Source organism: Muscardinus avellanarius, assembly GCF_963383645.1.
Source record: "Muscardinus avellanarius genome assembly, chromosome: 18".
NCBI classification, from domain to species: Eukaryota; Metazoa; Chordata; class Mammalia; order Rodentia; family Gliridae; genus Muscardinus; species Muscardinus avellanarius.
This window is the reverse complement of record NC_137804.1, coordinates 48227702-48242940: the sequence shown is the minus strand read 5'-3', so window position 1 is coordinate 48242940 and position 15239 is coordinate 48227702. Positions and strand designations below refer to the sequence as shown.

Sequence of the window (15239 nt, the reverse complement as noted above, 5' to 3'; positions counted from 1 at the left end):
AATCACCTGGCCAGCGAGGGCACACTGGGCTCATTTCTGGGATGTTCGGGGGTGAAGTAGGTCGGAAAACTTTGGAATCTCCCCTTCCTTCCCCGGCAGGTCTAAAGGCCTCATGGGCGGACCTGGCCCTGCGGACGGCGTCACAGAGGTCGCCAGTGATGCACTTGGCGGCCCAGTGGGAAATTCCATGGGAGTCTGCTGAATCCTTTGGCAGTTCTCGGAAGACGCAGGTGTAGGCATCAGGGCGATCGTCCAACGCTTCCCCTTTGGGTTGACAATTAAAAGAAAAATCATGTACTAATTGGCAGTCACACTCTGATGTGTGCGCTTGAATTCCAAGGGGAAGGACAGGCTCGGCCGGCCAGCGATCTGTGGATCACAGAACCCCCCCCCCCCCCGAACCCCCACCTAGAGCTCCGGGCTGTTCTCTTCCGTGGGACACACGGGAAGACGCCGCTGGTTCTTTGAGGAAGCGCTTGGGCTGTTTCATTACATCTTGGGATTTTGTAGGTTCCCTTGAAGCACATGGCTGAAAAGTGAAACCTGGGCCACCTGTCCTGTGAGTTCCGTGTGTGTGTGTGTGTGTGTGTGTGTGTGTGTGTGTGTGTGTGTTACTGGGCATTGAGCCCAAGGGGCATTCTACCTCTAGGCTACAACCCCAGCCCTACTTAATTTTTTTTTTTTTTTTTTTTTTTTTTTGCGGTACTGAGATGGAACTCAGGGGCTTTCTACCTCTGAGCTACACCCAAGCCCTATTTATTATTATTATTATTAGTAGTAGTAGTAGTAGTAATAGTATTGGGGTAGAACCCTACACCCAAGCCCTATTTTTTTGTCTATTAGTATTAGTATTAGTATTAGTAGTAGTATTGGGATAGAACCCTACACCCAAGCCCTATTTTTTAGTCTATTATTATTATTATTATTATTATTATTATTATTGGTATTGGGGTAGAACCCAGGGGCTTTTCTATCTCCGGGATATACTCCCAGGCCTGTTTTATACTTTGTTTGGAAATAGGGTCTCACTAAGTAGCTGAGGCTGGCTTCCAACCTGTGCCATCCTCCTGTCTCAGCCTCCCAAGCGCTGGGATTACAAGCATGCGCCGCCACGCCCGGCTAGTCTTTTTATTTTTTGAAACAGGGTCTCACTGAGTTGCAGAGGACCTCACTAAGTAGCGGAGGCTGTCCACGAACCGCGATCCTCCCGTCTCAGCCTCCCGAATGCCGGGATGACAAGCGTGCGCCACCACGCCGGGCTTCGGTTCCATCTTTTCTGCGAATTTATTTCCTGGACTTGAGCAGATCTTCCTAGGTGGAATTCTACCACAAGGGGGCAGTAGACACTAGGCTTTGCTCCCATCAAGCTCATGGGCCTTGGAGTGGTTCAGTCTGACTGGACTGATTGGAGGTCTTCAGAAGGAAAACTCCAGAAAGGTAAAGAGACAAGTGTTCCTCTTTCTTTGTCTGTATTTATCAGCAGTCGGTGTTAGGTATCTCAGAATTTCACGTGGGGATCTTGTGAAGATGTCGTTTGGGCCCAGTATGTTTGGGATGGGATTGGAGAATATAGTTGTCTAACAGATTCTCAGGTGGTGCTAATGGTGTGGGTCCACAGGCCACACTTTGAGTAGCGAGGGGCTTGTATGTTCTAGTTACTGGGAAAAAGAGCTTAAGATGGTGTGGTTGGGCGTGGCGCACGCTTGCAATCCCAGCATTTGGGAGGCTGAGACAGGAGGACCGTGGTTCACAGCCAGCCTCAGCTACGTGAGGCCCTCTGCAACTCAGTGAGGCCCTAAGCCGGGTGTGGTGGTGCATGCTTGTCACCCCAGCATTTGAGGCTGAGACTGGAGGATCACAGTTTGTGGACAGCCTCGGCTACTTAGGGAGGCCCTCCCCAACTTCATGAGATCCTGTTTCAAAATAAAAAATAAAAAAACAGGGCAGAGGGTGTAGCTTGGAAACCAAATGCCCTTGGGTTCCATCCCCAGACCTGGAAAAAAAAAAAAAAATAGGGCTGGGGGTGCTGGGCGTGGTATCGCACTTAGCGAGACCCTGTTTCCAAATAAAATATAAAATAGGTCTGGGAGTATAGCCTGGAGGTAGAAAGCCCCCGGGTTCCATCCCCAGTACCACACACATACACAAAAAATAGGGCTGGAGGTGTAGCTCAGAGGTAAAATGCCCCTGGGTTCTACCCTCAGTACTGAAAAAAAAAAAAAAAAAAAAAAAGGTTGCGGGGGGGGGGGTGCTGGCAATGTAACTCAGTGGTAAAGTGTGAGTTTAACATGGCTGGGACTTGGGGTTCAATTTCTAAAAGAGAGAGAGAGGGATGGAGAGAGAGAGGTAGACAGAAAAGAGTGTGTAGGAGGAGAAAAAGAAGGAGAAAGAAAGGAGGAGGGGGGTACTTAATGTGCCTGGGACTGTGGGTTCAATTCCACACAGAGAGAGAGAGAGAGAGAGAGAGAGAGAGAGAGAGAGAGAGAGAGAGAGAGAGAGAGAGAGAAGGAAGGAGAAGGAGAAGGAGAAGAAGAAGAAGAAGAAGAAGAAGAAGAAGAAGGAGGAGGAGGAAGAGGAGGAGGAGGAAGAGGAGGAGGAAGAGGAGGAGGAGGAGGAAGAAGAAGAAGAGGAGGAGGAGGAAGAGGAGGAAGAGGAGGAGGAAGAGGAGGAGGAAGAGGAGGAGGAAGAGGAGGAGGAAGAGGAGGAGGAGGAGGAGAAGGAAGAGGAGGAGGAGCAGGAGGAGGAGGAGGAGGAGGGGAGGAGGAACTTAACATGCCTGGCACTATGTAAGCTGCAGCAGCTGGGCATGGATGCGGGCCTGCCACCCCAGTACTTGGGAGGCAGAGACAGGAGGATCACAGGTTCAAGGCCAGCCCCAGGTAACTTAGCTGGGGAGAAAAATAAATGAAAACTCAAAAGGGCCGGGCATGTGGCCCAACCCCTCCCTCCCCACACCATCTCGTGCACTGAGGGGCTAGAGGGGGTGTGGGAAATGCTCCTGGGTCCTTGTTCCAGCCCCGCTGTGTGGTCTCCTTAAGTCACAAAACCTGTCTGGGTCTGTTTTCTCATCTCTAAGCTACCGATACTAATAGCGCCCCCAAACTCTAGCTCCAGAGTGAGATTCAAGTGAGTCTGCTTCAGCAAGAAAAGGGGGCCCAGAATTTGGGGAGTACCACAAGAGAGTGATGTAGGTGACCCCTATTCCTTTCTTTCTTCCTTCCTTCTTGGGGATGTTCTTCCTTTTCTGTTCGAATCTCCTATTGTTTTTTGTTGTTGTTGTTTGTTTGTTTTTTACACAGATGTCAGTTTTGAGCTGGATCTGGGTTTGTTCTCTGGCTTTACTCTTCTTACAAGCTGTGGGTCCTCCGGCAGGTGACCGAACCTCTCTGGACTTCCATTTTCTCATTTGTAAAATCAGAATTAATCACGGCTGCCTCCCAGGGTTGCTTTAGCCTTTCAGTTACTCAGCAAATATTTGAACGCCTGGCAGTTGCCAGGCACCCCCCAGACACCAGGGCTACTGCAGAAAACACACACACACACACACACACACACACACACACACACACACACACACACACACAATCTCTCTCAATCAATCTCTCTCTCTCTCTCTCTCTCTCTCTCTCTCTCTCTCTCGACTTGTAGAATGTGAGACACTGTGGGAGAGGATTATAACAAACAAGGAAATGAAAAGGTGGGTTCCAAAAAGAAAGTTTTGTTTTCAGTACTGGGGAGGGAACCCAGGGGCCTTCTACCTCCAAGCCACACCCCCAGCCCTATTTTTTTTATTTTTTATTTTGAAACAGGGTCTCACTGAGTTGCAAAGGGCCTCACTAAGTAGTAATACATGCCAAGGATAGTGGGTGTCTCCCCTTACTGAGTTCTTGTCCAGTAGATTTTGACAAATGAAATCCAAGTAGTAATACAGGATATAGAAATATGAAAGGTTATTTATAAGCCGAGGAATCACACACACAGAGAATAGGGGCTCCCGAAAGAGAGTAACCGTTGGTGAAAACTTGCAAGGTGAGCTTTTATACCTGAGGTTTCCCCAACTTACTTTTTTGTGATTAGTCAGAATTGGGTCTTGGGGGCCCAATATCCTTTGACTAGTTTTAATCCTTAAATTTTTTTTATTTTTTATTTTTATTTTTTGCAGTACTGGGGATGGAACCCAGGGGCATTCTACCTCCGAGCTACACCCACACCCCTATTTTTATTCTTTATTTATTTTTTATTTTAATTTTAATTTTATTTATTTATTTATTTTTGTTGTACCGGGGTTCCTGGAAGCCCTTCTACCTCCGGGCTACACTCCCAGACCTATTTTTATATTTTTATTTGGAAACAGGGTCTCTTAAGCCAGCGCGGCTGGCTTCGAACCTGCGCGATCCTCCTGTCTCCACTTCCCAAGCACGATCCTCCTGTCTCCACTTCCCAAGCACGATCCTCCTGTCTCCACTTCCCAAGCACGGTGATTACAAGCGTGCGCCACCACGCCCAGCTTTATTCTTTATTTTGAAACAGGGTCTCACTGAGTTGCAGAGGTCCTCGCTAAGTAGCTGAGGCTGTCCGCGAACCGCGATCCTCTGGTCTCAGCCTTCCAAGTACTGGGATTACAAGTGTGCGCCCCCACGCCCGGCTTATGTTTACATCTTAAAGAGATTGCTTGGAAAGTGCTCTGAGGAGGAAAGAGTAAGGCTGTTGAAAAGTTGCTAGGGAAGGCAACTGGTCCCAGCTGGAGATGGTGGTGGAAGGGACGGCGGTCCGCTCAGCATCCTTGCAGCTATAATCTAAAAGAGTGACCATGGAGCTTAGAGGAAAGAGGATTTATATTTTTACCATTCTGAGTTCAGTCCATGAGAGGCCGGGGACCGCGGATCTCAACATGGCAGCGGGAGACAGAGGGAGAGAGCATGACTGCGCTCCTCACTTACATAATGGAGGGCGTAAGCAAGAGAGAGAGCAGGCAGAGGGAGGAGAAACCATTCATATAATCTCCAAGGCCACACCTCCAGGGTCCTACCTCCAGCTACATCATACCGGGCACCACCCAAGAAAATCCACTGCTGAGATTACAACCCTCCTGACTCAGTTCCGTGAGCTCCCAAATTAGTAGGTGAGCTCTTTAGGGGACATTTTACATCTAACTATAACAGGGAGTGAGTTTGAGGGCGGAGCCAGGGGTCCTTGGGAAGTTCCGTGCTGCAATGGACTCGCGATGAGGCTATGTAGGGAGAGGGAGGTGCTAGGCTGGGTGAGAGGGATGTAAGGTTAAGGTGCTTTAACTAAGTGCTGGTTGGCAGAGCTGGAGACATGGGCACCAACTCCTGGTCCTTCCCAGGGCATGGAGCAGCCCCCGTGTGATCTTCTGAAAAGCCAGAAGGCCAGGTGGAGTGGGTCAATGTGTGGTCCAAACACAGTCGCCCTTGTTCTCCGGCGTTATCTTTTGTGACTGAGGTTGGGGCATTCTCTTTCGGTAACCATAGCAACAGTGGACTCCTATGGAGACAGCAATTGAGTGAAATCTGAAAATCAGAGATTGCAAAAGAGAGTCCTCAAGGGGGCCAAGCAGGAAAATGTGAGAAGCCATAGGGTGTAACAGGGAGGGGTGGGGCAAAATGGGAAGCAATGGGCCAATCAGATGCTACTGAACTTCAATATATATATATATATATATATAATATAATATATATCTGTTATACTGGAGATTGGACCCAGGAGGGCTCTTTTATTGAGCAACATCCCCAGCCCTTTTAAAGATTTTATTTTGAGGCGGGCGTGATGGCGCACGCTTGTCATCCCAGCATTTGGGAGGCTGAGACCGGAGGATCGCGGTTCGCGGACAGCCTCAGCTATTTAGCGAGGCCCTCCGCAACTCAGTGAGACCCTGTTTCAAAATAAAGAATAAAAAATTGGGCAGAGCATGTAGCTCGGAGGTCAAATGCCTCTGGGTTCATCCCCAGACCCGCAAAAAAAAAAAAAAAAAAATTTACTTTGAGACAAGGTCTGGCTAATTTGTCCAGGTTGGTCTCAAAATTTTTCTTTCCAACTTCAGCGTCCTGAGTGGCTGGAATTACACGCCTGGAACCAGGCCTGGAACTTCACTTTATTTTATTTTATTTGTTATTATTTTGTGGTACTGGGGATGGAACCCAGGGGCATTCTACCTCCGAGCTACACCCCGAGCCCTATTTTTTATTCTTTATTTTGAATCAGGGTTTCACTGAGTTGCAGAGGGCCTCGCTAAGTAGCTGAGGCTGGCCGCGAACCCCAATCTTCATGTCTCAGCCTCCCGAATGCTGGCTGGGATTATAAGTGTGGGCCACCACACCTGGCCTGGAATTTCACATTAAAAAAAAATAACTTATTATTTATTTATTTTTTTCAATTTAATTTTTATTTTTTTTAATAAGTGGAACATATTGAGAGTGGTGTACATTTACATTGTGTTTCATGCCCCTCCCCCTCCCCCCAACAGGGAGTGTCCAGGTTAATCATGTTGTATTTATGCTGTGACCCGTATTCATAGGTAGCTCCTCCATTGAATTACACTAGCAAAACAAACAATCCAATCAAGAAATGGGCAACTGAATTGAATAGACACTTCACACACAAAAAAAGGAACTTCACATTTTTGATAAACCTTGTATGTTTAAAAATATGAACTACGGCCGGGCGCGGTGGCGCACGCTTGTCATCCCCGTGCTTGGGAGGCGGAGACAGGAGGATCGCGCAGGTTCGAAGTCGGCCGCGCTGCCTTAAGAGACCCTGTTTCCAAATAAAAAAGTATAAAAATAGGTCTGGGAGTGTAGCCCGGAGGTAGAAGGGCTTCCAGGAACCCCAGTACCACCAAAAAAAAAAAAAAAAAAAAAAAAAAAATGAACTGCTGGCCGCAGTCAACTTTGGGGTCACTGATTTCCAGCTGTCCCCAGATACGCTTTTGGGCTCACACAGCTACATCTTCCCAATCAGCTGTCCCAGAGCGCCCCCCACCCATGTTTTCACTTGAAAGTGATTCCTCGCATTCCTTTGGACTTGGGCAGCCATCAGAAGGGCTTAGCATCGTACTGCTAATCTGGTTACATTCTAACCTCACCCAGCAATTTGTAAACCTTTTGCAAACTTGGTAAGCGGAGCGTCTGGCTCCTGATTTTGTATTGACACAGAGGCAGAGCCGAGCAGGACAACGCCCTCAGGGGACCTGGAGTCTTTATTACTAGGCTAAGTCCTTTTGCAAACCAGTCTAGGGGGGGACTGGCCATTTCCTGAAGCCCCTTCCCCCACATGAATTCTGGCCACCCGGTCGCTGAGGCTGTTCCTGTCACACGAGCACTGGGGAGAACTTGATGCTGAGGGGAATATGAATTAGGGGTTCTTTACCTGGATCAAGCCAATATTCTAACTAAAAGCTCTGCTCCATTATTATTATTATTATTATTATTATTATTATTATTATTATTGTCACTGGGGAATTGAACCTAGTGGCATTCTACCTCCAAGTTATACTCCCCGCTCCAGTTTTGTTTTGTTTTTATAACTTTTTTTTTTTTTGGTGGTACTAGGGGTGGAACCCAGAGGCTTTCTACCTCCAGGCTATACTCCCAGACCTTTTTTATATTTTATTTGGAAACAGGGTCTCACTGAGTTGCTGAGAGCCTCACTAAGTAGCTGAGGCTGGCTTCGAACCCGTGCGATCCTCCTGTCTCAGCCTCCCAAGCGCGGGGATTACAAGCGTGCGCCACCACCACGCCCGGCTTGTTTTTTTTTTAACTTTTTATGCTGAAACAGGGTCTCACTAAGTTGCTGAGTCTCACTAAGCTTCTTGAGGCTGGCCTCAAACCTGCGGGCTTCCTGACTCAGCCTCCCAAGCACTGGGATTACAGGCTTGTACCACCATGCCCAGCCAGAACTGGAGCTGTTTAGAGAAGGTGTCACCTTGCAGATTTCTGAGCAAGGGCTGGGTCACGGGGACGCGTGGATGGGGTGCCTAGAGACAGGATGTTTCTCTGGGGAAGACTGTACGCCAGGAGGGCGAGCTCCCTGGACGCGCACAGAGGCAGCGGCGGAAGGAGGTGTCTCTGGAGACGCGGAGGCTCTGGAGGAGTCATGATGTGTTTTCATTTGCTTTTGCTGGTTGCCGCCCCAGGTTTGCCTTTCTTCTGTTGCATTCTTCTCTGATTTGGAGATCACTGTTGGACGGTCTGCCCCTGGGTCTGATTTTGCTTTCGCCTCTGCCTTCTCCTGTCGTCTTGAAGTAGTCAAGGAAGGACTCCCATGACAGTATGGAGTTGGAAAGTGTACATTCCAACCAAAACGCTTTTGCAGATGAAGCTGATCTTTGTGGAAATGAGGGCGAGCTCTTTGGAGGGCAACTGGCTATTTTTTTTTTTTTTTTTTTAGTGGTACTGGGGATGGAACCCAGGGGCCTTCTACCTCCTGGTACACTCCCAGACCTATTTTATATTCTATTTGGAAACAGGGTCTCTTAAGCCGGCGCGGCTGGCTTCGAACCTGCACGATCCTCCTGTTGCCGCCTCCCAAGCACGGGGATTACAAGCGTGCGCCACCACGCCCGGCTATTTTTTTTTTTTTTTTTTTTTTTTGTGGTACTAAGGGTGGAACCCAGAGGCTTTCTACCTCCGGGCTACACTCCCAGACCTTTTTTATATTTTATTTGGAAACAGGGTCTCACTAAGTTGCCGAGAGCCTCACTAAGTAGCTGAGGCTGGCTTCGAACCCGCGTGATCCTCCTGTCTCAGCCTCCCAAGCGCGGGGATTACAAGCGTGCGCCGCCACGCCCGGCTTGCAACTGGCTATTTTTAACAGCACCTGAAATGTGCAGGCTCGGAGCCAACAGCTGACCCGCAGAAGTCTAGATGCAGAAACGCACAGTGACCTCAGGGTATATAAAGCTTGATCTGTCAGAGCAAAGCTGGGTGCGATGTATATATCCAGCAACAGGGGATTAGGTAAAAGTGCTACATCCATAAGAAAAAGGAGGCAGGGCTGGGAGCTCTGCAGTAAGGTAATCTGCAGTACACTTTGGAGTGGAGGATGTCTTAAAACTATGAACACAGGGCTGGGTACCTGGGAGGCTGAGACTGGAGGATCAAAGGTTCACAACCAGCCTCGACAACTTAAGGAGGCTCTCAGAAACCTAGTGAGACCCTGTTTGCATTAAGAAGTAAAAATTCGGGCTGGTGGTGTAGCTTGGATGCTCTGGGTTCAATCCCCAGTAACACACACGAACACACGCACACCTCTATGAACACAGGAAGGTCCCTTTAAAAAAAGATCTTTGTATATTAATGTGCAGAAAGACATAGAAAATTCTGGAAGGTTATATACCATAAACTGAACAGTGATTATTTTTGGCAGTGGAAAGTGTTACGGTGCCCCTGTTGGGCCCCGAAACTGTTATATGGTGGTACGGCAAAACTGGACCAGCGAGAGATGTGGCCGCAGGTTCTTGTTCTGAGCTATTTAAGAAAAAGAATAGCCTGCACTCTTTTTTTTGCTGTAAACGTAAGTAAGTTTATTATTACAGAGGCAATAAAATAGAGTTAAAGCACTGCATTAAAGGAATAAATGCAGTGGAGCACTTTGAAAAGAAGTCACTGACGTTTTGGGGGTACAGTAGAGTTTTTATAAAGATACATTATAAGCCGGGCGCGGTGGGCACGCTTGTCATCCCAGCATTTGGGAGGCTGAGACAGGATCGCGGTTCGAGGCCAGCCTCAGCTACTTAGTAAGGCCCTCGGCAACTCAGTGAGACCCTGTTTCAAAATAAAGAATAAAAAAATAGGGCTGGGGGTGTAGCTTGGAGGTAGAATGCCCCTGGGTTCCATCCCCAGTACCACAAAAAATAAAAATAAAAAAAGATAAATTATCCTTTATATTAAATAAATAAATACTAATCATATTAAATAAATAAATAAATAAATAGGACTGGGGATGTCGCTTGGAGGTAGAATGCCCTTGGGTTCCATTTCTAGTAACACACACACACTCATACACACACACAAAGTATAAATATAGGGCTGGGGGTGTAGCTCGGAGGTAGATTGCCCCTGGGTTCCATCCCCAGTACCACAAAAATAAAATAAAATAAAATAAAGATAAATTATCTTTCATATTACTCAAACAATTCTCTTCTGACCTAGGTGTGAGCCCACCCATCGACTCCCTGCAGGCCCTTTTTTATGATTATGGGGATTATGATTATGGAGATTTTTTGCTAGGCTAAAAGCCTTCCTGCCAGGGTGTAGGCCTAGCTCTTTGTTAGGACCGGAATGATGAACCTAGTCGGGGGTCGGGGGTCGTGGTATCTGCCCCCTGTGGGACAGAGGCCTGCACCCTCCTCACACTCTTGGGAAATTCTGAGCTTTTCTGCTGGATGGCATTTATTATGTAAACCTGTTTTTAGAATATGAAAGCCCTAGGTCCCCAACTCTCCTATCTACTTGCTAATTACTTTTCCTGAGGGAGTCTGCATTTTAAGAGCTGCCTGAGTGCCTGGCAGTAACCAGGCCCCGACTGCTTTTTACATTTTGACACTAATTTTCGATACATTAATACCAAAGCCATTTTCCAATGCCAGCACGTTAATACCAAAGCTATTTTCATATACGTTTTGAAGCCATTTCCCAGCATTGGAACAGAAAGGACAGAGCATCAGAGATGGGGAGGAGACTACAGATTTCATTTTTCTTTACCTTTATAGACTTTATTGTTTGATTAAAAGTAATATAAATTAAGCCGGGCGTGGTGGCGCACGCTTGTCATCCCCGCACTCAGGAGGATCACGCAGGTTCGAAGCCAGCCGCGCGCGCTGGCTTAGGAGACCCTGTTTCCAAATAAAAATGTAAAAATAGGTCTGGGAGTGTAGCCCGGAGGTAGAAGGGCTTCCAGGAACCCCAGTACCACCAAAAAAAAAAAAAAAAAGTAATATAAATTACATTTTTACTGAAAAAAAAATTGAACCTCCAATCTTAAAAACAAGTTATCCAAATTTTGATTTCACAATATCCAGATAGTGCTTTTTATTTTTCAAATTCACTATTGTGTGAATCGATTTCGTAAGATAAATCAGTTGATGAATTCAGCCATTTGCTTGGGGATCAGTCCCTTTGAGAATTGGGCGAAAGTCAAATTGTCATTATTGCCAAGAAAAAGTCAAGCAAAACATGTTTGCTGCCGGGCGTGGTGGTGCACGCTTGTAATCCCCGCCCTTGGGAGGCAGAGACAGGAGGATCGCGCAGGTTCGAAGCCAGCCATGCGCGCTGGCTTAGAAGACCCTGTTTCCAAAATGAAAATGTAAAAATAGGTCTGGGAGTGTAGCCCGGAGGTAGAAGGGCTTCCAGGAACCCCAGAACCAGCAAAAAAAACAAAAAAACCAAAAAAACAACATGTTTGCTGCCCTCCGACTAAATGACGGGTATTATAAAGCTAACAGGAGAAGAAAAAAATCTCCGCAACAATTTCCAAGTTCTTGATTAGGCGGGATTACATCTTGTATTTCCAATGAAAATATTTGCACAGACGCCGATTGGATGATTAGCCGTGCCTGTCTAAAATGGTAACCACTAAGCATGTGGTTATTAAGCACTTGTGTGTGGAAGTGTGCTAAAAATGTGAAGCCCGTACTCTGCTTAGAAGACTTGGTATGCAGAAAAGAATTTAAAATATCGTACTAACATTTAGAAAGGTTGATTTAACGTGCTGAGCCGAAGAGACTTTAAGTACCTTGGGTCAGATTAAATACGTTAAATTGATTTTTGCTGGCTTTATAAAATAACTTTAAAAAAGTGAGGTTATTTGAAAAGTTAAAATGACATGTTAGATAGGGCCACTCTGTAGGTAAAGAAATTCTTTAAGCAGAATTTTTTTTTTTTTTTTTTTTTTTTTTTGCACGAGTCTGAGGATGGAACCCAGGGGCATCTGGCTTCCAAGCTACACCTTCTGCCCTATTTTTCTTTTTTTTTTCTTTTTTTGTGGGTCTGGAGATTAAGCAGAAGTTTTTTAAATTTAAAAATTAAAAAAATTAAAAGTAGTATGCCATATTCTACTTGAACCCACTGCTCCTGTGATAGAAAATCTCTCTCTCTCTCTCTCTCTCTCTCTCTCTCTCTCTCTCCCCCCCCCTCTCTCCCTCCCTTTCTCCCTCCGTGTCCCCCCCTCTCTCCTCTCTCTCTCTGTCCTCTCTCTCCTCTCTCTCTCTCTCTCTCTCTCTCTCTCTCTCTCTCTCTCTCTCTCTCTCTCTCTTTCTCTCTCCCCTTTGCTGTTTCTTCATACTGGGGATTGAACTCAAAGGCATTCTAGCTCTAAGCTACACCCCCAACACTTTTTCTTTTGAAAGAGGACCTAGCTAAATTGTTGAGGCTGGCCTCAAAACTACAATCCTCCTGTCTCAGTCCCCCAAGCACTGCGATTACAGGTGTGCCCAGCTACTTATGTCCTTTAGAAACTGAAATAACGGGTGAGTCGATCGTATAAGTTCAGTGGGTAGAACATTTGGTTAAAAATTATTTCAATTAATTTATTCTATTAATTAATTAATTTTGCAGTACTGGGGATGGAACCCAGGGGCATTCTACTTCTGAGCTCTACCCCCAGCCCTATTTTTTATTCTTTATTTTGAAACAGGGTCTCACTAGGTTGCAAAAGGCCTAAGTAGCCGAGGCTGGCCACGAACCACGATCCTCCTGTCTCAGCCTCCTGAATGCTGGGATGACAAGCGTGTGCCATCATGCCCGGCTTATTTTATTTATTTTTTAGCTTTAACTATTTTTCACATTGTCTCTCTGTGATCCAGCAGTAAACCAGCCATGGTGTTGACTTTATTGACTTAATTTTAGGAAATGGAGAATCTATTATGTAACTTTTAGGACAGGAATGGCAGTTCTTATATAAGAAGCAGTTTGGTGGCTGGGTTGATATGCGCCGGAAGTTATTCTGTTTTCTAGAAAATACCGTATGTTCAAGATATTGAGCCGCTTTTCAGAATATACTTTAAGTAGGAAAACAGGTTACTCTCGAGTTCTTCAGCTCACAGTAATCTACCAAAGGCTGGGGAAAGGGCTCCAAGTACCGTGGACTACACGCCACGGTCAGCATGAATCTACATTATTTTTATTTTATTTTTATTATTTTGCGGGTCTGTGGATGGAACCCAGGGGCATTCTACCTCCGAGCTACACCCTCAGCCCTATTTTTATTCTTTATTTTGAAACAGGGCCTCACTAAGTAGCTGAGGCTATTCAGTAACCAGAATCAGGTATGTGTTAAGATGCAGGATCATCGCAAGCCTGCTTCGGCCAGGGGGGCTTCCTGTCAAGGGACAGTTGACCTCTGGCTTTAGGGAGGGGGAGTGGCCCGGGGCCTGAGGCCAGGTCTCTAGAACTGAAAGTCCAGGCCAAAGCTACTGCTGCCATCAGTTGGGTGGAGATCTCAATTTTAAAAAATAGAGCTGAGCTGGGGACTGAACCCAGGGGTATTCTGTTTCTGAGTTACATCCCCAGCCCTATTTTATTTATTTATTTATTTATTTATTATTTATTTATTTATTTATTTATTTATTTATTTATTTATTTATTTATTTTGGTGGTACTGGGGTTCCTGGAAACCCTTTTACCTCTGGGCTACACTCCCAGACCTATTTTATATTTTTATTTGGAAACAGGGTCTCTTAAGCCAGCGCAGCTGGCTTCGAACCTCAATCCTGTGAGCCTCCTGTCTCAGCCTCGAAGTACTGGGATTACAGGCATGTACCACCATGCCCAGCAAGATCCATCCATCCTTCCTTCCTTCCTTCCTTCCTTCCTCTTTATTCTTTCAAAATAAAAAATGGGGCTAGGAGGTGTAGCTCAGAGGTGGAATGTCCCTGGGTTCCATCCCCAGTACTGCAGTAAATAAATAAATAAATAAATAAATAAACATAAAATAGAGAATAAAAAATAGGGCTGAGGGTATAGCATGGAGGCATGGAGGTACAGTGCTGGGTTCCATCCATGCCCAGCTTTTTTTTTTTTTTTGGTGGTACTGGGGGTGAAACCCAGGGGCTACCTACCAGGCTATACTCCCAGGCCTATTTTATATTTTATTTGGAAACAGGGTCTCATTAAGTTGCCGAGAGCCTCACTAAGTAGCTGAGGCTGGCTTCGAACCTGTGCGATCCTCCTGTCTCAGCCTCCCAAGCGCTGGGATTAGAAGTGTGCGCCACCACGCCCGGCCCAGTTTTAAGACTTCTGATAGCTAGGCGTGGTGGCGCACGCTTGTCATGCAGTATTTGGTAGGCTGAGTCAGGAGGATCACACAGGATTTTGGCCAGCCTGGGCTACTTAGTGAGGCCCTCTGCAACTTAGTGAGACCCTGTTTCAAAATAAAGAATAAAGCGGGGCGTGGTGGCGGCACGCTTGTAATCCCCGAGCTTGGGAGGCAGAGACAGGAGGATGGCACAGGTTCGAAGCCAGCCTCACTGGCTTAAGAGACCCTGTTTCCAAATAAAAATATAAAATAGTTCTGGAAGTATAGCCTGGAGGTAGAAGGGTTTCCAGGAGCCCCAGTACCACCAAATAAAATAAAATAATAAAATAAATAATAGAGCTAGGGGTGTGGCTTAGAGGTAGAATGCCCCAGGTTCCATCCCCAGACCTGCAAAATAAATAAATAAATGAATAAATAAATAAATAAATAAATAAGGCTGGGGATGTCACTTGGAGGTAGAATGCCCTTGGGTTCCATTTCTAGTAACACACACACACAGACACACACACACACACACACACACACACAGAGTATAAATATAGGGTTGGGGGTGTAGCTCGGAGGTAGATTGTCCCGGGGTTCCATCCCCAGGACCCCAAAATTAAATAAGAAAGAGCATTCATTGTACTTTTCCTGGGTGTTTTTCAAAATATGGAAGGGGTTGGGCAGCCTCGCAGAAATCTAATAAAGACCGGTTTTGTGTTTACCCTAAGGTGTTGTGGCTCCTCTTAGCTTCGTCATCGAGAATGCCAGCCCTATCCCAGAAAACGCCTCTGCGCCCACCCGCGCCGCCTGGGTGGCCGTGGCGGTGGGCCCGCACGCGCGGCTGGCCGGGGCGCCGGCCATCATCAACGCTGACCCCGCCGCCCACCCCTTCGCGCTGGGCCGCAGAGGTGCGCGCCGGTGGGAGGTGAGGACCCGCCTCCTTCCTTCTCGGGCTCTAATTATGGGTTTTCTTTTCTTTCTCT

The 15239-nt window shown here is 46.6% G+C and overlaps 1 protein-coding gene across 1 annotated transcript in view; it reads left to right on the top strand.

Annotated features, from left to right (window-relative positions):
• Nucleotides 1–158: 158 nt before the first annotated feature.
• The window catches only part of LOC308276743 (cadherin-related family member 3-like), a gene marked incomplete at both ends in the record, with an annotated part of 70010 nt that continues 54929 nt past the window's right edge, over nucleotides 159–15239 (top strand). Inside the window, 2 exons of the mRNA XM_080715583.1 lie at nucleotides 159–232; nucleotides 15004–15181. Coding sequence (XP_080571709.1) covers nucleotides 159–232; nucleotides 15004–15181 — 252 coding nt within the window. The remainder of the gene's footprint in view (nucleotides 233–15003; nucleotides 15182–15239) is intronic.